The sequence below is a fragment of the Canis aureus genome, chromosome 36, assembly GCF_053574225.1.
Source record: "Canis aureus isolate CA01 chromosome 36, VMU_Caureus_v.1.0, whole genome shotgun sequence".
NCBI lineage: Eukaryota > Metazoa > Chordata > Mammalia > Carnivora > Canidae > Canis > Canis aureus.
Genome location: NC_135646.1, coordinates 19,900,999 through 19,923,934, shown reverse-complemented (window position 1 = coordinate 19,923,934; position 22,936 = coordinate 19,900,999). Strand labels below are relative to the sequence as shown.

Below are 22,936 nucleotides of genomic sequence, written 5' to 3'. Positions count from 1 at the left end.
ATGTATCTTGTCTTTCAGGAACATTCAAAGTTTATCAATTTTACCTGAGTTTCTTTTATCTGTTAAGTTTAGGTAAAACCAAACGTAATGTTTTATTTTTATTTATTTATTTTTAAAAGATTTTATTTATTTATTCATGAGAGACCCAGAGAGAGAGAGAGAGAGAGAGTCAGAGACATGGGCAGAGGGAGAAGCAGACTCCATGCGGGAAGCCTGATGTGGGACTCGATCCCAGGACTCCAGGATCATGTCCTGGGCTGAACACAAACACTAAACCGCTAAACCGCTGAGCCACCCAGGCATCCCTATTTATTTTTTATTTATTCATTTGAAGGAGAGACGGAGAAACAGAGGGAACACAAGCAGGAGGAGAGGCAGAGGGGGAGAGAGAAGAACAGACTCTGAGCTGAGCAGGGAACCAGATGCGGGAATCGATCCCAGGACCTGGAGATCATGACCTGAGCCAAAGGCAGATGCTTAACCATCTGAGCCACCCAGGAGCCCCAAACCTAATGTTTTATTTTTAAAAGCATGCATAATAGGATCCTGCTACTATAAAATTATTTCTGTCTTATATATGCATAAAATGAAGTCTGGAATATATCTATTAAGTGTTGTTATTTTTGAATGGTAATAGTAACAACAGCTAAGTCTTATTGTGGACTACACTATGTATCAGGCACTATCTTAAGTACTTTATATGCATCTCCATGTTTAATCCTCAGGAGATTCCTAAAGGATAGGTACTCTCATCACCCCTACTTCACAAGTGAGGCACAGGGTTGCTTCCTAGGGTGACATAAATGGTGATTGGGAGAGCTGAGTCAAGCGCAGAGCTTCAGGCTCCAGTCTGTGCTCTTCCCCATTACCCTCCATTGCTTCTCGACTAGGTAAGTCATTTGTTGTTTTTCTGTACTTTGAATTTGTAATTGATGATTACGGATCATTAAAAAAAAAGTCATTACCAAATGTTAAAAGCGCTTCCACAGGAAAAACAGGATGAATACTCCCAGGTTTAATGCAGGCCAACTGAGCAGAGCCTAAACCACTTCTCCCCCTCTCCCCCCTCCCCCCCACATCCCTGTCTCCAGACCAGTGATCTAGCCTTACCTTGGAGGCAGAAGGGAGCATCCAGAGGATAAACTCCTCAGCAAACCAGCACAGGCTTTGGAACAATAGGGGGGTCTGAACTTTAATGATAATCACTGCAACGGGGTGGATCGAAATTCAAAACAGCATACCTGTATTTTACTGGCTTTGGGCAGATTAGCTGGAGGAAATAAGCATCCTTAAGGGATCATCTCTAAGAAAGAAGAAAATGCGTAATAAACAAAAGGTCTAAAAAGTCCCAGGTGTACGCAGTCACGCATCCAGGTTACTGCATCTCTGAACCACTTGCTAGACTGACACGGCTTCATTTTCAATGACACAGCTTAGCCGGCCTGGCGCACTCTGCGGTCCCCGAGCTATATAATAAGGGTGGTAATGGGGAGCGGCTCCCGGGAGGGCGGAGGAACAGCTGTCGGTGTCACCTGGGAATGGCGCCCACATACAAATCTCATCTCTTTGACAACGATTCTAAAGTCCCCCTGTCACTGTCACTCACCCGCAAAATTAATGACTAAAGGGGAGAAGGAGAGGAAATGCCTAGGCCCTGAAACGGAGAGAAAGACTGAGAGAGGGACAGAGCAAGTTAATAAATAAAACAAGAGCCTGAAGGGAAGAGCTGCTTTGTCAGAATATAAATATTTCCCTTCCCCTTTTATCTTTAATGTAGTGTGAGAAGCTTATTAAAGGGAAATGCATCTCTGTCCCTGGAGCCCTCGCTCAAGCCTTGCGGGGAGCTGCCTGCAGAACGGGCCGCCGACCCCACGCTCATAAACCCTTCCCTGCTGGAAGTGAGCGTGCGGCGCTAAAGGAGGCTAAAGGAGGGTTGAGGGAAGAAAGGGAAGCCATTGTGGCCATTAGGATCCTTATCTTGATGGGCCTGGTGTCATGTTATGCTAATCGCTGGGTAATGCTGAGAGACTGAGGCTGAGGAATGCCTGCCTTGTCTGCTCAAAGGCTTGGCTTGACATTCCGAGGGAAGCTGGCATTGCCAGACTTAGACTCCACTCCATTGGAGGGAACAATATCCAAATTCAGACAAAGGGGAATTTGTCTCCAAGAGTAAGATAGGCTTAGAAGCTGGGGGTGGGGGGGGTATGGGGAGGGGGCTCCGTGAGTATTCCTCCTCCCAGCTGCCTCTCCAGGAGACCAGGATTTCAGGTCCGCTGAGCTCTGGGGCTGGCACATCCCTTCTGACCATTTAGAGACATCCGGCCATGTGGTTACAGGAGGATAAGCCCCCCATTCCTCAGGTGCCATGTTCTAGCCCAAGGCCGGAGTGGGAGTGGGGGGGCAGAGACGAGGTGCCTCTGCTTCATTCTTCTCAACTGAGCTTTCCAGAGAAGCTGGCCTCAGTGGCTTTACTGCTTTACCCATCCCACAACATACCCAAGCATCTTTATTTCTACAAAGTAATTGATGGAGAGGACACAAATTTTTTTAATCGGCTCTCTTGCCAGGGAATTCATTTATCTCCTTGCACTTAGCAAGGTTTGCTGCTATTTCAAACCCCTCAGGGACCACATAATCACTCCCGCTGCAGAACCTACTTCGTATCCCCATGCAGGCTCCTCCCCGTTACGATGTCTTTTTCTGTCTCATCCTTGCTAATTTTGTGCATCTGATTCTCTTTCCCACTGAACCTCACCTAGGTTGGAATAAAGACACAGCTAGTGCTCAGTTATTGCTATTCCACTGTGACTACCACTTTCAGGACCAATTATATCTCATGGCAATGTCTGCGTTACGAGGAAGTGTATAATTCAGGCACAGTGAGCCATTCTTAGCGGGATCCTAGGGGAATCCTTGCCCACCATTCTAAACATTGCCTAGGAGCTATTTACAATATGCACCTGATTGAACATTCCACCTCCTGCATAAGCCCCATTTCGCCTCCCTGAAGCCCCAGCTGCCCGCTTTGGGGGCCTGGAAACTTGAGAGGGTCCATTTCTAGTGTTCCCACAAATAGTCTGGAGGAGCAGGAGGTGGGGGAGGAGGGTGGCTCACACTTACCTGAGGGGCGGTTGTGTGAAAGAGGGATTAAATTTGTGCTGTGAAGATCAATGAAAGCCTTGGAGAGGCAGATTTCAGTTCAATATAATGAAGGACTTTCTAACAATTAAAGCTATCCAAAAAATGGGAACCCCTTAAAAAGACCCTTCTCTCCCTGGAGTTCAGGCAGAGGGGAGATCCTTCCAGCCAGAACTGTGAAACGGCTGGACACACACACACACCTGCAGTGCCTCTAGTTCTTGAGCGAGACGACCTGGGTTCAAACCTCAGCCTAAAACCTACTAGCTCTATGGTCTTGGGCAAGTTTTTTAGCCTCTCTAAAAAAATGCAGATAAAAACACATTAGTCTTTCTAGGCAATTGTGAGAGGTTTTTCGTTTGGGTTTGTTTTGTGTTTATCAAAAGAATCTGTAGTTTCTGAACAGTAAGATAGTGTTCTAAGCCCTTGTGTGCTCAAAGCTCTTCCTGATTTATAGACATGATAAAGAGAGGCCACCATTTACCAGCAACTACAACATAAAACAGAATTTTGTAATTGCTATTTTACATACATACATAAACACAAATGTTAGTGTTGAAGCTTTTAGAAATTGTGATGAGGAAAATTCTCTTAAACCAACAAGTTGAACTGTATAGGGTAAAGAAAGGTAGGAAACAATAACTCATTTATTCAGCAGGTATTTATTATGCACCCAGCTAGTGCAAAGCTTCTTGGGAAATGCCAGGATGGCTTAAAAAACAACTACTGCCTGCTGGGGGCTGGCCAGGTAGCAAATAATTGTTTCTGACCCCTCCACTTACAAAAATGGACAGAGTTCCACAGGCTCTGAAAATTTTAAGTGCTCTGTAGGGCATTTTGCATTGGTTTGTATCCACATGAAATGGGCAGGGCAATAATATAAAATAATAATATAAACACGGTAGGAAATGGATCACCTAATTTTCTCCCTATTTTCCATTAGAAGTTCAGTATTTCTGAAGACTGATGAACTCTATGTGCATTTTGCCTAGGAATGAAAAATAACTTTATTTCATTTGTACTTAGCACAGTTCTTGGTTCTGAAAGCCCAATGCCTAAAAAGGACATTGGTAGGAATAAACATGAGATGCCCAAAATATCTCTTTCCTATGGGTTGTAGACATCCAGATTTGGAAAAGAAAGCTTTCCCTTCAGTAGCTCCTGTAGTCTGTAGCAACTGTCAAATATCTATTTCTCTTGCTTATTATTTTTTAAAATATTTTATTTATTTATTTGAGAAAGAGAGCATGCTCACAAGAGGCAGGGGAGGAGCAGAGGGAGAGACTCTCAAGCTGACTGCACTGAGCAAGGACCCTGATCAGAGCTCAATCCCACAACCCTAGCCAAAACCAAGAGTCAGACACTTAACCAGCTGAGCCTCCCAGGCGCCCCTCCAGCTTATTAATTCATTGGAAATATGCAGACAGAAACATGACTTTCCCTGGCCCTGCCATTTCTACAATATTTTCATTCTCAACTTAGCATAGTTGGACGCTGGTAGCTTTCTGAGAAACCAGAAGTTTCAGCACCCATGTCTGCCTAGACCAAATTGTCTTTTTAAAGCACAAAGAACAGTAATACTTACCCTTTATTGAGCATTTACAACATTCTAGGTACTAAGTTCATCGTATTATCTCATTTGTACTTCACAATCCTATGAGGTGGATGCTGGTATCATTACCATTTTACAGATGAGAAAACTGTGGCCCAGAAAAGGAACTTGTCTGAAGCCACCTAACAAAGATTCAAATCCATAAAACCTGTGCTCTCAACCATTGCTATCAGACTGCATCTCCAAAGAAAGGGGAGAGGAGTTCCCACTATAAACAAGAGCTTTCCAAACAGTTAATGGAAAAATGACTTTATCACTCCCCACAGACTGAGAAAGGTGAGATGGCTACCTGGGGACACCCACTATCCCATGGAGGTCTGTCCCCGTCTTGGGATGTTCTCCTTGACAGCTGGCTATAGCAGAGGAGGGAGATAGAAACTCATAGAGCCTTCCATAGAAAGCACAAGATCACCCTATCTGTTTGCTCTCCGAGGGCTTTCTCCAGACCAGACATACTTAGGTGTTTAGGAGGTTCATGGTCTTAGTGATAGACTCAACTTCCCTCTTCTTCTTTCCTTCCCACAAGCTTTTGTTTTCCCCAAAGCGAGAACTGGGTTCCAAAGGCCTGTTCTTTTATTCATTATCTGTGTAATTTTGAACCTGTCTATACCTTGGTTTTCCATCTGCAAAAATGGGTCCAATAAATAGTAGCTACTCAAAGGGCTGTTGTGAGAATAAAGATTCAAGGAGATGGTGCGGGTCAAGTTCTTAGCACAGTGCCTGGCCACGGCAAGCACTCAATAAATGCGAACTATTAACAAAAATAGCAATGATACAACTAATACCAGATGTTGGAGTCAGACAGCTGGCTTTCTCTTCACTGTTCAACTGGAATTTAAGTCAGGATATCATCAGCCCTGGGTGCTAAGACACAGCAAGACCAATATGGTCCTCAGAACCAAAGCCTTAAGGTAGTGGGTAATCTCTGAGCTCCAAGGACCAGCTTTATAAATTTAAGGCTAGGGGAAGAGGAGGAGTGAAGTTTCACAGGTAAACCAAAGCCCCTTTTGCTAGGGTGAGAAGTCTGTCGCCTATTTTGTTTATCTCTTCTCTAAATGTTTCCTCTCCCGCCTCCTGGGATGTCTTCAAAACTGCTCCGTTTTGGTAGCAGCTCTTTACAAGTCTGCTGGAGGCCACAGGAACAGGCCAACAGCCCTTTCCCCAGCTCAAACAGCCAGCGGGAGCAGCCCCACGGCCCTCCCCCTGCCGAGGTTCCTGCAACCCCCCTTTCAGTGGCTTCCTGACCAGGCACAGCTGGGGAGGGAGGGTCAGCTCTGGCTGTGGCTCCAGAGCAGGGCAGCGGCACTCACCTGCTTCCCGTAGATCGCCCAGGCCCAGCCAACCCGAGGCACCTCGCCTCGCAGGTCCCTCTCATTTTTCACTCCAGAGCTCACACAAGCCCGTTTCCAGAGTGAGGTGAGCAGGAAGCAGAGATAAATAAATAAATTGATAAATAAAGTGGGCCCATTCTGTGCAAAGCTCTTGGATAAAGCTCACCTCTAGGAACCAAAAATGTGGATCCTCATTCCAGTTCTTTCTGTGAACTCTTGGACAATTCAATCCACCATCTTGGGCTTCGGTACTCTCATCTGAAAAATGAAGGAAAAGAATTACCTCTGATGTACGTTTCTGAAAAATCCCCCAAAACCATTCTTCAACTCGGCCCCTCCTTTTTCATGACAGGATGGGCTGGCTCCCAGCTCAGGGCCCAAGTCCTATTATAAGTTTGAGACACACTCAAGGTCACCACACAAAGCCAGATTCGTTTGTTCAACAAGACTGTAGAAGTTCCATAACAGCAGGGACACAGTATACTCCCAGCGCCCTGCCCAGAGCCTGCCACATGGTAATCTCTAAAGACATTTAAATAAATAAATAAATAAGTAAGTAAATAAATAAATAAATAAATTCCATGTGGTTTTATTTCATCCTTTTCAACCTAAAATGTACCTTATTCATTCGTGCACTCAGCCACTTACGGAGACCCACCGTGCCTAGCATGCATCTCACCGCAGTGTAACTCCTGGGGATTTGAATAAACTTCTGTGACTACTTATAAACAACACAACGACTAAGGAGGCAGAACTAAAAGCAAGGAGAAATTCGTCAATATATTAACGAGTTAGCTAAGAAAGAAAGGACTTCTCTGTTCCCATCCCAGAGACTTCTGATAGCCAACATTCTAATAACAGTTGCTTTAACCAGCTTCACACTTTCAAAGCCAAAATTAACACCGTACAACGAAAGGCCCCAAATAAATTCAGAAGGTAAGACCTGAGCTAAGGAAGGCCTTTTGTTTCCTAGAGAAGAAGAAACACCTAAAGCCCTCTCTAGTCTCAAGCCAGCTCCCCTGCCCTCTCCTAACCACCTCATCATCCTGCCACCTCCCTTGGGGACCCGCCAGGTGGCTCGGGCCCAGCCGAGCCTCCTCCCTCAGGTGAAGCCATTCTCAAATTAAATCACAAAGAGGGAGCAGCCAGTCTGCAATGATCTGTGTTTATTTAGTAAATGGGTTGATTGCCCTCATTTGTGGAGATTAAGAGTTAATTTCCCAACGCAAAGAGAACAGATTTCTCGAAGGGCAGCCCCAGATAATTAAGAGGAAAAAAAAAACACAAAAATTCAAATACCCCCCTCCCCCAATCCCGCCCCTTCCCACCCACTTTTGGCCTCTCCTTGGCCTTTGCAGCCAGGTAGCCACAGGCCCCCGTTTCACTGAAGTTCTGACTGGGGAGAGGAGGATTTGGTAAACAAAGGCTTAGGAATTCTTTAGACTCCTTTTAAACTGACATCTGGCAAATTCTCTGGCAAATTTGAGATCACATAACAAGTTTCTCTACCCCACCCCGCCCCCACCCCCTCCCTGGCTTTGAAAGGCAAATGTTTTGAGGTTTGTGTCCTGTCCCCTCACAAAGTTTTTAATCAAGTGGAGTCAAACCACTTTGTCTACACCTTAATTGAAGAGCCTGGCTCTAGAGGTTAAAGTACTGTTTTACAATAACGAGGAGGAGGCAGGAGAGGGAGACGGGACTAAGTGGAAATGTGAAAGGGAAGAAAAGCCATGGGCAAGTGGCCCTTAAGGGCACACTCAGTGTACAGCACGCCTGGCCTTCTTCCCGGCACCCATTGGACACAGTGCACAGATAGCAAGCCATGAGCCTCCACTGGGCCAGTCCCCGGGAACTGGGGTGAGACTGGCTCAGCTTTGCTGGGTAACTTCCACATAACACATGAAAACGCCCCTACTGTGGGAAATCTCAATCCAGGTGAGGAACCCCCAAATAGAACCAGCCATAAGACCTCAGAGCGGGCCCAGCTTCCTCACTTCACTGATGAAGAAACGGGCCCAGAGAGGTAAACCAACTTGCCTGAGGCCAAAGGGCTCGTGCCAGGACCAAGATCCTCAGAATTCTTCTCATTTCCCTGGCTGTACCTGGGCCCTTTCCTCTGCTGGATCCTGAATAGAGATATGTACTACATCCATCTCAAGACAAACTTTCATACACTTCGAAAGACAGTTAAATGACTTCATAGATAATTCCTACATTCCAAAGACTTTATAATCAATCACTCAATTAGAGCAACTCCATGTCAACTACAGTCCTAGGAGGTATCCATTCAAGTTCTTTTTTTTGTTTTTAAGATTTTATTTATTTATTCATGAGAGACACAGGGAGAAAGGAAAAGACATAGGCAGGAGAAGCAGGTTCCTTGCAGAGAGCCCGATGGCAGGACTCGATCCCAGGACCCTGGGATCACGAGGCAGGTGCTCAACCACTGAGCTACCCAGGCGTCTCCTTTTAAATTCTTTATCCAGAAAAATAAATAAATAAATAAATTCTTTATCCAGGCCATTGAGCAAGATGACAATGGCTGCAACACTGTCATTAGCCAACCCTGAATGGATAGGTCCCTGGAATGGGCTGGCGGTGGTCCTTGGAGGTCAGCCTTCTGCTGCTGTGGGCCAATCCCCCAGGATGAAGTCAGAAGAGTTTTCATCCTTTCCCAGACACAAGAGTTAGTGAGATTCTCTCCAGTTATTAGGAATAAACAAGCAGTCAGGTTGCTTCGCTAATGGTGATGGTAGGCTTCTAAGGCAAGGAGCTAGGAAACGCCTCCTGTAACCTAGTCTCCTTGTCTTCTCCTTTGGAAATGGGTTCTTTCTCCTCTTCCTTCCTTTCTGCCATAGTCTTCCACCAGGAAGACACTGCTTTCCTGCCTTTCTGTCTCCTCCTCCTGTTGCTACCATCTTAACGGCTTTCTCCATGCACTTCACTACCTCGTGGCTTTTGTTTCCTCCAAGGTTCTATTGCTTTCTATTTTCTGCTTGTTCCTTTCTCAATGAGTGTTTCTCAGCTTCTGCCACTATATGCTACACTTAGACTCCCCAGATGAAAGGATCTGATTGGGTACCACTCTGTACCCAGTCAGCACACCAGTTGGACTAGGTCTCATGCCAGACAACCTCATGGTTGGGTCGGATGCTTGCCTATTCCTGGCTCAATCATCTGAGGTGAGGGTTCACGTGGTACAAGGTACAAGGATGGCAATGTCAGTCTGAGGAAATGCTGTGGATGAACTGTGGGAGTAGCAGTTGCTACATTTTAGAATTGCCACCATGAACTTCTTAACTTCTTGAGGCTCATGAATAAAGTCCCAGGCCCAACATCACATCATCCAACTACTTCTGTCTCTCTCTTATATCTCTCACACACACCTCACATACCCCATCTTCCCTTATGCTTCTCATTATTTCATCCTTCAGTTCAAAACACAATCAGGTAAAGTGAGAACTTTACAACAGACCAGAGATTTTCTATAAGGAAGGCATCAGTGGCACAGTACACTGCTTTGGAATACAAGTCTGGGTCAGTGGTTCTCAAACCTGCCTAATCTTAAAAAAAAAAAAAAAAAAAAAAAAAAAAAAATCACTTAGTGAGCTTTTAAAACTTAAACCCCGAAATCATGATTTGGAGGTCATGACTATTGTGAGTCTTGTTTCTGCAGCTTCTCCTCCTTCTGCTCTGCTGACTTGGCCTGCCAAGATGCTCTGATGGGAAGGGCCTGACACACTGACCATAGTAAACAGAAAGAGTGCCCCCACATCTCCTAATCTAGTTCCCTACTGGCTCTAGTTTCAGCAATGGAAATTAAACTGTCCCTTGAAAAATCAGAAAAGAAAAAATAGTAAACATTACCAAGTGGTTTTGAAAACTGCAGAGGTATAATACTCAGTGGGGATCATAACCAATCTGGGCTAGATATCTCAAGTCCAGAAATTCTGGGGCTCCTCTAATTTTTGGAAGGGCTTTAAAAAAAAGATTTTATTTATTTATTCACGAGAGACACACACACACACAGAGAGGCAGAGACACAGGCAGAGGGAGAAGCAGGCTCCATGCAGGGAGCCCAATGTGGGACTTGATCCCAGATCTCCAGGATCACGCCCTGGGCCAAAGGCGGCACTAAACCACTGAGCCACCCGGGCTGCCCTGTAAGGGCTTTTGCTAAGACATATAAAAGGACAAAAATTAGTGATGATTACCAAGAAGATATCAAGTAGCAGTTCAGTGCAAAGCGAAAAATGTTATATAAATCTAGGTTTTAGTCCAGACTTTGCTACTATAAAAAGGAACTGGTACCTAGAAACTTGAAGAATTGTTACAAAATTAGAAATATTGTACCTAAAGCACCTGGTACTTTACAAATGACAATCATTCTACTAAAAATACAACGATTTTAATGCTCAAAATAACCTGAAGAGAGTAAGTTCTGTAAACCCAGTGGTGTGCTAAAGCCAGCTCTGCAGGGAGAGCTGATTACCTGCATCTTTTCCAAAATCCAAGTTTAGTAACATAACGTTGGCTTGAAATAAGCCACAGTAGCAGTATTTACACCATGGAAATTGGCAAATGTACAGATCAGGGCTTTTTCTTAGAGAGCTGGTCATTAAATATTTACCAGCATACTGCTGAAAAAAAAAAATCACGACTTTAGCAAAGAGCCAGAGCCCCAAAATATGCACTGAACTTGGTCTTTTGTTTCTATGATTTGCATCCATATAACCAAACTAGGATTCTGTCTTCAGGAATTTTTGCCCACAGATCACAAAGCACTGCATAAATATCTCACTAATTCTCCCAACACACAAGGGAGCAAGAGAGGTTAAGTGACTTGCAGAGGCATGACAGGAAATCAATGGTGGAAAGCACAACTTCACCAGTCTGTGCTACCCACCTCTGCCAGCCGTCCTACCCGTCAGTACTGGGCAGACTGGCATTAAACGCGTAGGTAGCAGTTACTAACAGTGCTTCATCTCATAACCCAAATAGCCAAAGTCTTGTTCTAGAGACGATGATCCAAATGTTCTGTCCTTGACTACAGATTTGACTCCCCAAAATGGTCCACCCTTTCCACCTGGAGGTTTCTCCTCAGGATTGCTGATGGTCATTCATTAATCAACTTCCTCCACATTCTTTCTTCCTCAAGTCCAATGGCATGTATTTGAAAAAATGGCTGGCCACATTTAGGTTTCTGTTGGAACAGATGCAAGTGACATCATAACCAATCAACATGCATTTTTAAAAAAGATTTTATTTATTTATTCATGAGAGACACAGAGAGAGAGAGAGGCAGAGACACAGGCAGAAGGAGAAGCAGGCTCCATGCAGGGAGCCCAACGTGGGACTAGATCCCCGGGATCTCCAGGATCAGGTCCTGGGCCAAAGGTGGCGCTAAACCGCTGAGCCACCCGGGCTGCCCTCAACATGCGTTTTTATTTGTGACCTTCTCTGGACTCCCCAAGGGCAGGGGCCCAAGAATTGTTTCTCTCTGTGACCTCATCTCCATAATAGTTTAGGAATAAATGAATAACCCTTATGATAAACTGTCTCTAAAATGGATCCTAGTGATCCTCACCCTCCAAAGGGTTTTCATGCCCTAGAGTAATCCCTGCTACTCCTTGAGTGTGGGTAGACCTAGTGAATCGCTTCTAATGAATAGAATATGGCAAAAATGACCGGATGTCACTTCCAAGATTACACGAAGACTGTGACTTGATTGCCGTCTTCTGTGTTTTCTGTCTCTCTCTCTCAGCATTTGCTCTTGGGGAGCAAGGTGCCGCGTTATAAGTGGCCTTAGGAGAGGCCCACAAGGCAAGGAACTGACATCTTTGGCCAACAGCTAGTGAGAACCTGAGGCCTGCCAACAGCCATGTGATGACCTTGAAAACAGATACTGTGAGACCTGCCAATAGCCACATGAGTGAGTTTGGAAGTGGATCCTCCTCCACTCAAACTCTGAGATAACTGCAGCCCCAACCAATACCCTGGTCACGGTTTGCTGAGCAACCCCAAGCCAGGGGATGTAGCTAAGCCCATCCTGATTCCCAACGTACAGAAACTGTGAAATATTAAACGTCTGTTGTTTTAAGCTGCTAAATTTGGGGGGTAATTTGTTATACAACATAGATAACTAATGCGACCCTCAAGCATCAAGAAAAATGATCAAACAGATTGAACGATATAAATTACCTCTACTGGGTGGGGCCTAGCACACCTATCAGGACTTCAGCACGGCTGCCCTCTTATTCAATCTAAACATCTCTAACTTTCATTACAGTTGGAAGTCCGCTTAGGGATAACAATGTTCCCATTCTGGGAATGATCCAACACCCCAAACTAAAATGAAAGGAACTCAATGGCAACTTGGCAACTTGAAATTCCAAGTCCTTAATGTTATAAAGTCAAAAATTGGTAAAAGAGAGGCCAAAAAGGAAGTATATGTTAAAAGCTGCCCTTTCTGGTCTCACATGAGTAATTCTTGCAGCTGGAGTTTCACTACAACCACAGGGTTGTGGTACCACGAAGGTGGCCATTTTCAAATCTGGCCTGACATCAGAATGTAATTCAACTAGATAAACCTGGGACTTGGCCAAAATAAGTAGCATTTACATAACTGGAGCCAATGAATACCATCACTTTTCTATGAGACCATATGACTATGATGTGAAGAAATAAAAGCCTTTGTTGTTTTAAAGGGCAGGGACAATTGGAAGTTTTGCAGCAGACAGTTACAAAATTTTCCACCCTTAGCTCTCCAAAGAAGATACCAGTTAGTGGCTTTGGGAGTTGGGTGTGGAAAGAATTGCTTGGAAAAGAAAATTAAATTGATCCTGGACAGAATGTGAACCAACATTACTACATTTATCATAGAGTCTAAGATAGGCTATTTAGCCCCCTACATTGTGAACTTGCTTTTCTGATCTACTTCCTTTTATTACTTAGCTCCTTGAAATCATAGAATTCTGTATTGGGCAAGGCACAGAAGGCTACCACACCCCTCTCACAAACAGCGAATTCTTGTTTTTCAGAATAATTTTTGAGTGGGTTTTTAAAAATCACTTTAGAAAACAAAACACTCCAAAAATTAGTCTTTGCTTTTATGCTTTTTGCACTTGTCTGCTTACAGTGCTCTAGGACTCAGGATTCACATCGGTGATACTTTCCATCTGGGATAGGTTTTCTGCATCTTTTGTAGACTGTAGACTATTTTTTTTTTATTTCATTCATCTCTTGTATTTTCTTAAAGGGTTCTCCTTTTTTCTTTTTAATTATCCCTATTACCTATCATCAGGGAGCTGTCTGGGGCTATAATATGGGGAGTAAAAGCTCATCAACTAAACTGGTTTTAGCTGTATTTGAAACAGAGTATTTTATCCTGTCGGTTTTCATTTTATTTGATGACAGTGCTTGCAATTTCTCCCTCAATAAGCAAAGATGACTTAGATCAGTGGCCTGATGAATAAGCATGAAAATTTGATTTAGAAAAGGAGGATATCCAGAAGCTCACAGAGAGAAAAAAGGATTTCCAACCCCCTACCACACACACTTTAAATGACAAAGCAAAGCAGCAGCATTGTCTTTAAACAACATCTTTCAAGGCAGTATCAATGCTCCCCAATGTTAGGTAGTAAGAATAATAATTTAGAAAGAAAAAGAGAAGCCTTTAAATATATATAGGGAAGGAATAAAATATTTTTAAAGTAAATGTCATTAATCCTTTGTATTAACTTGGGGCAGATAACCCAAAAGAAAACAAATAAGATCCTGGGTGTGAGGGGGGAAACTGATGCTCGGGAAGAAAAAAAAAGGGGGGGGGGATTCCTGTTGAGCAGCGGATGGAGAATGTGAGCTGTCTGACACCCTACCTTGGCCCAAATGATTCCGCTCTCCAGATCCATTAACAAGAGTGGGAAAGGACAAAGAACTGTGAAGTGGTAGGTAAGATGCTCGGTAAACTTCAGTAATAGAAAATAAAGAAAAACAGAGGAAGCCAAAGTCTCCAATGGAAGGGAACCCAATGAATTGTCTTACATTTCAGAACCTGTTTTTTCTTGCTGGAAAAGCAGCTCACCCGAGTCAGCAAAAGCAGTAACTTTTACAAACACGCAACCTGATCAGAAATCTCACAGGGACCAGCGCCTGGAACTGAGGCTGGCAGAAGGAAGGGCTCAGCCAGGAGTAACGTTTTCTTAAGCATAGTATTGGGTGTGCATGTGTGTGTGCATGTGCGTGTGCACGTGCGCGTGTGCATGTGCGCATGTGTGTATCAGAGACAGTGAGAGACAGATTTAGCCTTTCTCAGACTGTCACTTTCCTGCATGGGAATTCGCGATACTCCCTGCTTCCCGGAGAGAGGGGAGAGCCCCCCCCTCCCCCCCGGTGAATTCTGACCTCGCCCGGAGTAACCGGGGAGCTCACGGGAGCACCCAGTGCCGCGAGCAAGACGGAAGATTTGACCGGGAACAAAAGACCGCTAGCCCGTCAGAAAACGCCACTGGAGCACACGGGTAACCTCTCTTTGTGTTCTGAAAACTCCTTAATTAGCAAGTGCCCTGGTTTCTTACACGCATTTAAACTCCTCTCCGCGCGTCTCAACTACAGGATCAGGTCGCTGCTGCTGCAGCGCAGAGGGGACCCCGGGTGGCCACGCGCCCGAGATCCAGGGAAAGCTCCGCAGTCCAAGGCGCGCTGCAAGCCGTCCCGTGTGCCCGGGCGTTCGGTCTCAGGTACTTTAAAATCATCCCTCCCCGCGTCCCCCCGCCAACCCCTAGTTTTCCTGGAACGGCTCAAAAGCCACAGCAGACTGCTAGGCTCCCGGCCGCGCGCGCGGGCGGGGCGGCCGGGGGGCCCCGGGGTCCCCGAGCCCCCTCGGAGGGGTCTGCACTTCCTCCCGCCTTAAGTCGGCCCCCTCCTCCCGACTCCCGTCTCTGGGACGCGGGGCCCCTCCTCCCTCCTGCTGCCGGGAGAGGGGGGTGCGAGGGACTGTGGCCTCACGTGGTCTGTTTGGGTCTGGGGAGAAAAGGGCGACCTGGGAGGCGCACCCTTCTCGCTCGGTGCCGAAGCCCGCACTTAGGGTCCAGCTGCCCCCAAAGCGCCCTGCCAATCCCAGCGCTGCGGGCCCGGGCAGGGCCACCCTGAGTGACCCCGGGTCACGTCCCTCTGCGCGGTTCCCAGCGGCTCCCAGGAAAGCCTCCCTCGCCGCGCCCTCCAGCTCGAGACGAGCGTTTCAGCGGACCCGGAAGAGGAACACATCTTTATAAGCCAATTCCCTTTCTGGTGCGTTTTACCCCCCACCCCCCACCCCTCGAGCGAATTCACCGTAAAAGTTTTTCTGAACTTTTCCGTCCCGGCCCCCTGCCCCTCCCCTCAGGAATCCGCCCAGAGCGCTGCAGGCTCCGCCCCCCGGGCCTCCCTCGCCCCGCCCTCCAGACTTCCACCCAATCCGGAGGCCGCCACACGGAAAACAAAGGCTGCCATTGGGCCGCCCTGGAGCGCGAGGGCCCGCCCCCGGCGTGGTTTGTGAATGGGGGGAGGGGAGGGGGCGGGGCGGCCCGGAGCCCCGCGAGCCCGACGCTTCTTCTGGCGAGTTGCGCGACTCCGAGGCGTTACTCTGCGCTCCCTCCCGGCGGGCGGCGGCGGCGGCGGCGGCGGCGGGCGGGCGGGCGCCGGGACACTCGGGCCGGGGCTTCGCGAGGCTGGAGAGGCCAGGCCCAGGCCGCGGGCAGCGGGCCCTCGCGGCTTCGGACGCAGTGCGACTGGATTTCCAAAACGAACTCGCTGAGCTCTTGGCTGCAAAGCGCCGATCGGACTCGGAGCGAGGATCGCCCGCTTGGCAGAAACTTGGGGGCCGAGCTCTCGGGGCTGGAGAAGGAGCGGGGGAGTCGGAAAGGCGGCGGCGGCGGCGGCGGCGGCGGCGGCGGCGAGCAGAGCCTCGAGGCGAGGAGGCGGAGCAGCACCGCCTCGGCGGCGGCCTCGGCTCGCGGGCGGCGGCGCCGGCTCTCGCCCGCCGGGGGCCGGACTCGGCGCGGGGGGCGCGTGCGGAGCCGTGCGCTGTGGGCCGGCCGACTTTGGGCAAACTTTGAAGGGGAACCCGAGACGCTTGTTGCTCCTCGCCGCGGAGAACGCCGCACCGTTACGTCGCCGCGGGAGAAGGCGGCGGCCCCCGTCCGCGCCCCCGGCCCGGGCCGACGAGTCCGGGGCTCCCGGCGGCCGCCCCGCTGCTGGGCCGAGACGGCGGCGGCGCCCCCGCGGCGCGGGCACCCGGGCTGCAGCGCCCTGAGCTCCGCGCCGCCCACGCCCCGGCCGCGGCGCCGGGAGGACTCTCATGCGCCGGGCGCGGCCGCGCCTCCCCGGATCCAAGCCTCTCGCGGCCGCGTCGTCGCGCTGCTCGGGCTGAGAGCGCCGCCGCACCCGTGGCCGGCGATGCGGGGCCCCGGCGCGGCCGCGGCGCGCTCGCCCCTGGGCCTGTGCACCCTGGCGCTTGCGCTGCTGGGCGCGCTGCCCGCCGGCGCCGGGGCGCAGCCGTACCACGGCGAGAAGGGCATCTCGGTGCCGGACCACGGCTTCTGCCAGCCCATCTCCATCCCGCTGTGCACGGACATTGCCTACAACCAGACCATCCTGCCCAACCTGCTGGGCCACACGAACCAGGAGGACGCGGGCCTCGAGGTGCACCAGTTCTACCCGCTGGTGAAGGTGCAGTGTTCTCCCGAGCTGCGCTTCTTCCTGTGCTCCATGTACGCGCCCGTGTGCACCGTGCTGGACCAGGCCATCCCGCCGTGCCGCTCCCTGTGCGAGCGTGCCCGCCAGGGCTGCGAGGCGCTCATGAACAAGTTCGGCTTTCAGTGGCCCGAGCGGCTGCGCTGTGAGAACTTCCCCGTGCACGGCGCCGGCGAGATCTGCGTGGGCCAGAACACGTCCGACGGCTCGGGGGGCGCGGGCGGCGGCCCCACGGCCTACCCGACTGCGCCCTACATGCCGGACCTGCCCTTCACCGCCCTGCCCCCGGGGGCAGCTGACGGCAGGGGCCGCGCTGCCTTCCCTTTCTCGTGCCCCCGCCAGCTCAAGGTGCCCCCCTACCTGGGCTACCGCTTCCTGGGCGAGCGCGACTGCGGCGCCCCGTGCGAGCCGGGCCGAGCCAACGGCCTGATGTACTTTAAGGAGGAGGAGAGGCGCTTTGCCCGTCTCTGGGTGGGCGTGTGGTCGGTGCTGTGCTGCGCCTCGACGCTCTTCACGGTGCTCACCTACTTGGTGGACATGCGGCGCTTCAGCTACCCCGAGCGGCCCATCATCTTTCTGTCGGGCTGCTACTTCATGGTGGCCGTGGCGCACGTGGCCGGCTTCCTGCTGGAGGACCGCGCCGTGTGCGTGGAGCGCTTCTCAGACGACGGCTACCGCACGGTGGCGCAGGGCACCAAGAAGGAGGGCTGCACTATCCTCTTCATGGTGCTGTACTTCTTCGGCATGGCCAGCTCCATCTGGTGGGTCATCCTGTCGCTCACCTGGTTCCTGGCAGCCGGCATGAAGTGGGGCCATGAGGCCATCGAAGCCAACTCGCAGTACTTCCACCTGGCCGCGTGGGCTGTGCCCGCTGTCAAGACCATCACCATCCTGGCCATGGGCCAGGTGGACGGGGACTTGCTCAGCGGGGTGTGCTACGTGGGCCTGTCCAGCGTGGATGCGCTGCGGGGCTTCGTGCTGGCGCCCCTGTTCGTCTACCTCTTCATTGGCACGTCCTTCCTGCTGGCCGGCTTCGTGTCCCTCTTCCGTATCCGCACCATCATGAAGCACGACGGAACCAAGACCGAGAAGCTGGAGAAGCTCATGGTGCGCATCGGCGTCTTCAGCGTGCTCTACACGGTGCCAGCCACCATCGTCCTGGCCTGCTACTTCTACGAGCAGGCCTTCCGCGAACACTGGGAGCGCACCTGGCTCCTGCAGACGTGCAAGAGCTACGCGGTGCCCTGCCCGCCTGGCCATTTCCCGCCCATGAGCCCCGACTTCACTGTCTTCATGATCAAGTACCTGATGACCATGATCGTGGGCATCACCACCGGCTTCTGGATCTGGTCCGGCAAGACTCTGCAGTCTTGGCGCCGCTTCTACCACAGACTCAGCCACAGCAGCAAGGGGGAGACTGCGGTATGAGCCCCGGCCCCTCCCCCACCCTCCCTTCCCCCATCCCCAAGCAGGGGGAGAGACGCGGGAAGGAGAGAACTGTTGAGGGGGGTGGGGTTCTGGAACCTGCACACCCCCCGCCCCCTTCCAATGAGAAGTGACCTGGAAGAGAGATGATAGTTGTAGATTTGGGGCGAGGAGTGGGTTTGGAAAAGGAGGCCTGGGTGGAAAGACGGTTTGGATGAAAAGACTTATGGCAAAGACTTGCAGAAAGAGGATGATGATGATGATGGTGATGATGGTAAGGCTGATGTTAATAATCACGCCCGGTGCGGGGCCAACCTGGGCCTGTCGAGATTGAGCCCAGCAGAGATGGCTCGGAGTTCTTCCTGGCCCCGGGGCTGAACTGAGACTGAGCGATTCCCCTGCTGCAAGACAAGTGGCCTGTCCTCACTCCCGTGAGGCCCGGGTGAAAGGTACAGCTCTGTCTGCGGCGGCGGCTTTGTTGGGAAAAGGGAGGACTCCCTGCGGTGTCTTGTCAAGCGGTGGTCAAACCATAATCTCTTTTCACTGGGGCCAAACTGGAGCCCAGATGGGTTAATTTCCAGGGTCAGACATTACAGTCTCTCCTCCCCTGGCCCCTCCCGCCTGTTTTTCCTCTCCTACTCCTTTCAAGTCTTGTAAAATAAGCATTTGGAGGTCTTGGGAGGCCCGCCTCCTAGAATCCTAATGTGAGGATGCGAAAGAAATGAAGATAAACATTTAGAGTTGAGGCAAAGGAGATGAGTAGTAGGTATTTCTGCTTTTTTATTTTCTGAGGAAGGCAGAAGGAAGAAGGTATTTTATTTGGTTTAATACCCTGAAAAGAAGTGATGACTTGTTGCTTTTCAAAACAGGAGTGCATTTTCCCCCTTGTCTTTGTTGTAAGAGACAAAAGAGGAAACAAAAGTGTCTCCCCTGTGGAAAGGCATAACTGTGAAGACAGCAACTTTTATAGGCAAAGTAGCACAAGTCAGAGGTTTCCCTTTGGATGTTAATTTGGCTGAGATAAACATTCCTTTTTAAGGAAAAGTAAACGGCACCGTGCTTCCCACGTATACCCCAGTCAGTCAGAGGTTCTGACTTGGCTAAAGGAAATGCAGGGGGTTTTGTTGCGTTTGTTTTAAATAAATTTAACTCAGAACACACAATCCTATCTACAGGCTCTGTTCAGATGTTCAGGGAAATCTCTCCCTTTATTATTATTTTTTTCTTCCTATAAACCTGCCTTTAGGTTTTCTATTTTCTTCTGATTTGAATCCTTCAAGATAAAAGGAAAAGCATAATGCCCTCAGCCTCCATAATAAAGAAGTTAAATTTTTTTAAAAAAGTAAAGAACCATTTTGTCCTGTTTTCTTAGTTCCATAAATCCGTTTATAAAACATCATGTGTATGCTGACCCTGTCTTTGTGTGGCTGGGTGGGGAGGTGACCTGCAGAAATGGCAGTGAATGAAGGGGACAGTTCAAACCATGGGTCCCATTTTTAAGGAAAGTCATTAAAAGAAGGTAAACTTCAAAGTAATTCTGGAGTTCTTTGAAATGTGCTGCATGACTTAAATTTATTAATCTTAAATCATGTACTTTTTTTTTCTATAATAGAACTGATTCTTTTGCATAATGCTCTAAAGCTGAGCAGAGAATCATGGGAGGTAACCTTTATTCCACCTCTGACACCACCCTCCAATCTTGCAACACTATTATATTTCTCAAAACAATTTTTAAATGCTGTTTTAAACAGTTTTTAAACCATAGAGGGTACTGTCAGGAGTACACGTTACTTTATATATGTAATGTTCAGTTGAGTGGAGCTGCTTTTTATATTAAAGTTAACATCGAACCTTGTATTTCCTAAACCTCCAAAATGAGTCTCATTTGTCAGATTTGAAACATCCACTACACAGTTTTTGGCATCTTTTGTGTTGTATCTCTTGCATGTGAAATTTGTAAAATAGAGACAAGTGCAGTATGTATATTTTGTAAATCTCCCATTTTTGTAAGAAAAATATATATTGTATTTATACATTTTTACTTTGGATTTTTGTTTTGTTTTGCCTTTAAAAGTCTACAAGGAAGCCCCACTTTATCACATGTACAGATCACAAAATAAATTTTTTTAATACAAAGTGAATGTTTATTTAGTTTATAATTCATATATATCTTTAAGCCAAAGAACAGAACTCTATGTTATGAAAAGGTATAGAGGGATACCATTGGCTCTGTCCCTCATGTAGATGTTCTATATTTGAAGTCTTCTCCTTGCCCTTTAAAATACAGTGTAATGAATGCCTTATCTGTCCTTTAATTTTTTTTTTTCTGTTGCTGCTTCCTGCCTACCACCACACTACCTTTCCACACATCCCTAAGCCTTTTCGTATCCTGCTTTGAATAACTTATGGAAGGTATAGGACAGGCATCTCGTTAAGAGAAGTGCTTATCCGATCCATGTTTTTACCACTCTTCAAAGATGCAGACCATATTTGAAAGAGGACTGGAAGATATTTTCGGTCTGCTTTTCTGGTGATGTTTTCTGTGGGAAGAATTCAGTGAGTATATTTTGTTTGTCTGTGTATGTTTCTTTTTTTAATTGTTTTTGTATTCCAATGCACCTTACCTAATTTGTTAATTCTTAAATCCTTTCGGTTCTTGTGGCTGGAAAGGCAGTAGAGGGTTCCAGTTAATAGCAAAGGCCTTTGGGATGGAGCCTTCTCAGCTGTAGGCTTCACTCTACCTTCTAGGTCAACTGAACCAGAGGTCAAGTGATTCCCCGAGGTGGCAGTGACTCAGCAGCTCCGGCAGGAATAGACTCCAGCCTGACCCCAGGATGGCCTCAAGCCACTGAAGCTATTCTTTTCTCTTTTCGGAGAGGCTAACTTTGGAATCAGATTAGACTGAGAAGCCTTCCTATCCAGCCACTTTGATATTAAACAGTCCCTCAGGGAAACGATAAAGGCATTCTAAATACTTCCAATTCCAAGCCTCACTCGCTTGCCTTTTTTTTTTTTCTTTTTTTTCTTCCCTACTCGTTTCTCTGCTTTAATTCAGGTGCCTATTTCCTGGCTTTTCCTAACAGTTGCTTCATTCTTGGGCAGCCATCAAGACCCAGCAGCAGACTGGACGCTGCTGTTTCTCCTTCCCTGCTTCAGCTCTAAGCTTCTGTACTTCTAAAGCTCAACAGAAACAGTTCTGTTTTTGTTTTAATTAACAGGCTTGCTCACATGGCTGGTGTGTTTTACAAACACACAGAAGGAAAACCAGTGACAGTCCTCACCAGGAGGAGGAAGCCACGCCGCTGCACTCTGTGCAGAACATCTTTTAAGATCCTCCTGGGTTTTGAACATCACAATGGCTGTGAGGTCATCTTAACCTGTGAAGATTTTGGCATCAAGGAAGGAAAAAAATAGCGACTTAAAGGCTCTTTAGGTTTATCCAGTTTTTGCTCATAAAGTGACACCTTTTAGGTTAAAGCATGCCTCTTTTAACACCACACTAATACCGCCTGTTAAGAATGTTTGCTTTTAGAGTAGGTCGAAGGCTCCCGATGGAGTTTTTTGCTCACAAATTAACTGCTAAAGGCACTTAGACCCTTGTGTGGGGAGAGCTGTGTGACTGCTCCTATAAATGTGTCCCCCCTCTTGTCGGAGCTGCCTCGTTCTTCAGGGTGCTCAAAGATTGAAGAGCCTTGGTCTTCGGTGAGGGAACAAAGACTGAATAAATTACTACCTGCTTTTTTGTAAGCAAAGATAAAAGTGTTCAGTCTAATTCCTTTCACGTTGGGGTGCGCCCTTACACAGTTGATTCTTACCTAAGAATTTTAGAAGCTCGCAGATTTTTAAAGAGACACATCTTAGCAGAAAATATGTGAGGGAGACTGTTCATGAAAGGGCATGTGTAGGGTTTAAGAAAAACATTGGCAGCAGTTTGGTGTTAATCCCTAGATAAGGAGCAGAAACACTTGTGAAAATTTTCTGTAGTTGATAAAACAAAATTATTTACACAATAACCATACGCAACACCGAATCTTTTTGAGTAGGTATGTGAGAAATCCTGGCAATAAATAAATAAATGTCCTGTGGATGACATTTGCCATTAAAGATTTTTTTTTAAGTGTGCTTAATAAAAAGTAGTGATACTAGAAATTCTCTTGGTAGAACTACAGGAGTGTAGCAGCTGTAGGTTTGAGCCCTGTAATCACACTGGGAAATTCTCTTCTAACTCTCTCATCTTTAATTTCACTGAAAAGGCAGGTAGCTATTTATAGATGGTATATTTTTATATATGCATATGTGGGTGGTGCATAACAGTCTATAGGGCTCCAGGAAATCCTAGAAGGGACCACAAGCACACCAATGTGGACTTAACAATTCATAGGCCTATTCTCTTTTTCTATTACTTCACCCTTACTGGCATTAAATCGATTTCATAAACCTTGCTCCCAGTGTGTGACATTTCTTACATCTGAAACTGTATTCCTCACATTTATACAAAAATGAACTAGTTAAGAGGGCACATGAAAATGTCAAATCTTTGGTAACCACACATTGTGCCTCTTATTCTCTTCAGAAAAAAAAAGTTGAGTCACTTGTAGTTTTCTCAGTACAACAGTGGTGGAAAAAAGGAAGTTTGTCCAAGACAATAGTAGTTTACCATTAACTGATCCTCTTCAAGAAGTACTGCTGCAGATTCAGT

General features: G+C 47.7%; 1 protein-coding gene and 1 long non-coding RNA gene across 3 annotated transcripts in view; one reads left to right on the top strand and one right to left on the bottom strand.

Annotated features, from left to right (window-relative positions):
- The window catches only part of LOC144306280 (uncharacterized), a 173,257-nt gene that overhangs the window by 64,839 nt on the left and 85,482 nt on the right, over positions 1 to 22,936 (bottom strand). Inside the window, exons 5-6 of one of the 2 annotated variants that reach the window (XR_013373350.1) lie at positions 6,248 to 6,339; positions 1,242 to 1,303 (exon numbers count right to left, since the gene is read on the bottom strand). This is a non-coding gene — a long non-coding RNA (uncharacterized LOC144306280). The remainder of the gene's footprint in view (positions 1 to 1,241; positions 1,304 to 6,247; positions 6,340 to 22,936) is intronic. The other variant, XR_013373351.1, reaches the window with a different exon arrangement.
- FZD7 (frizzled class receptor 7) lies at positions 16,501 to 22,674 on the top strand. Its single transcript, XM_077885756.1, has 2 exons — positions 16,501 to 18,234; positions 21,456 to 22,674. The coding sequence occupies exons 1-2, from the start codon at positions 16,516 to 16,518 to the stop codon at positions 21,564 to 21,566; spliced, it is 1,830 nt and encodes a 609-aa protein (XP_077741882.1). The 5' UTR covers positions 16,501 to 16,515; the 3' UTR covers positions 21,567 to 22,674.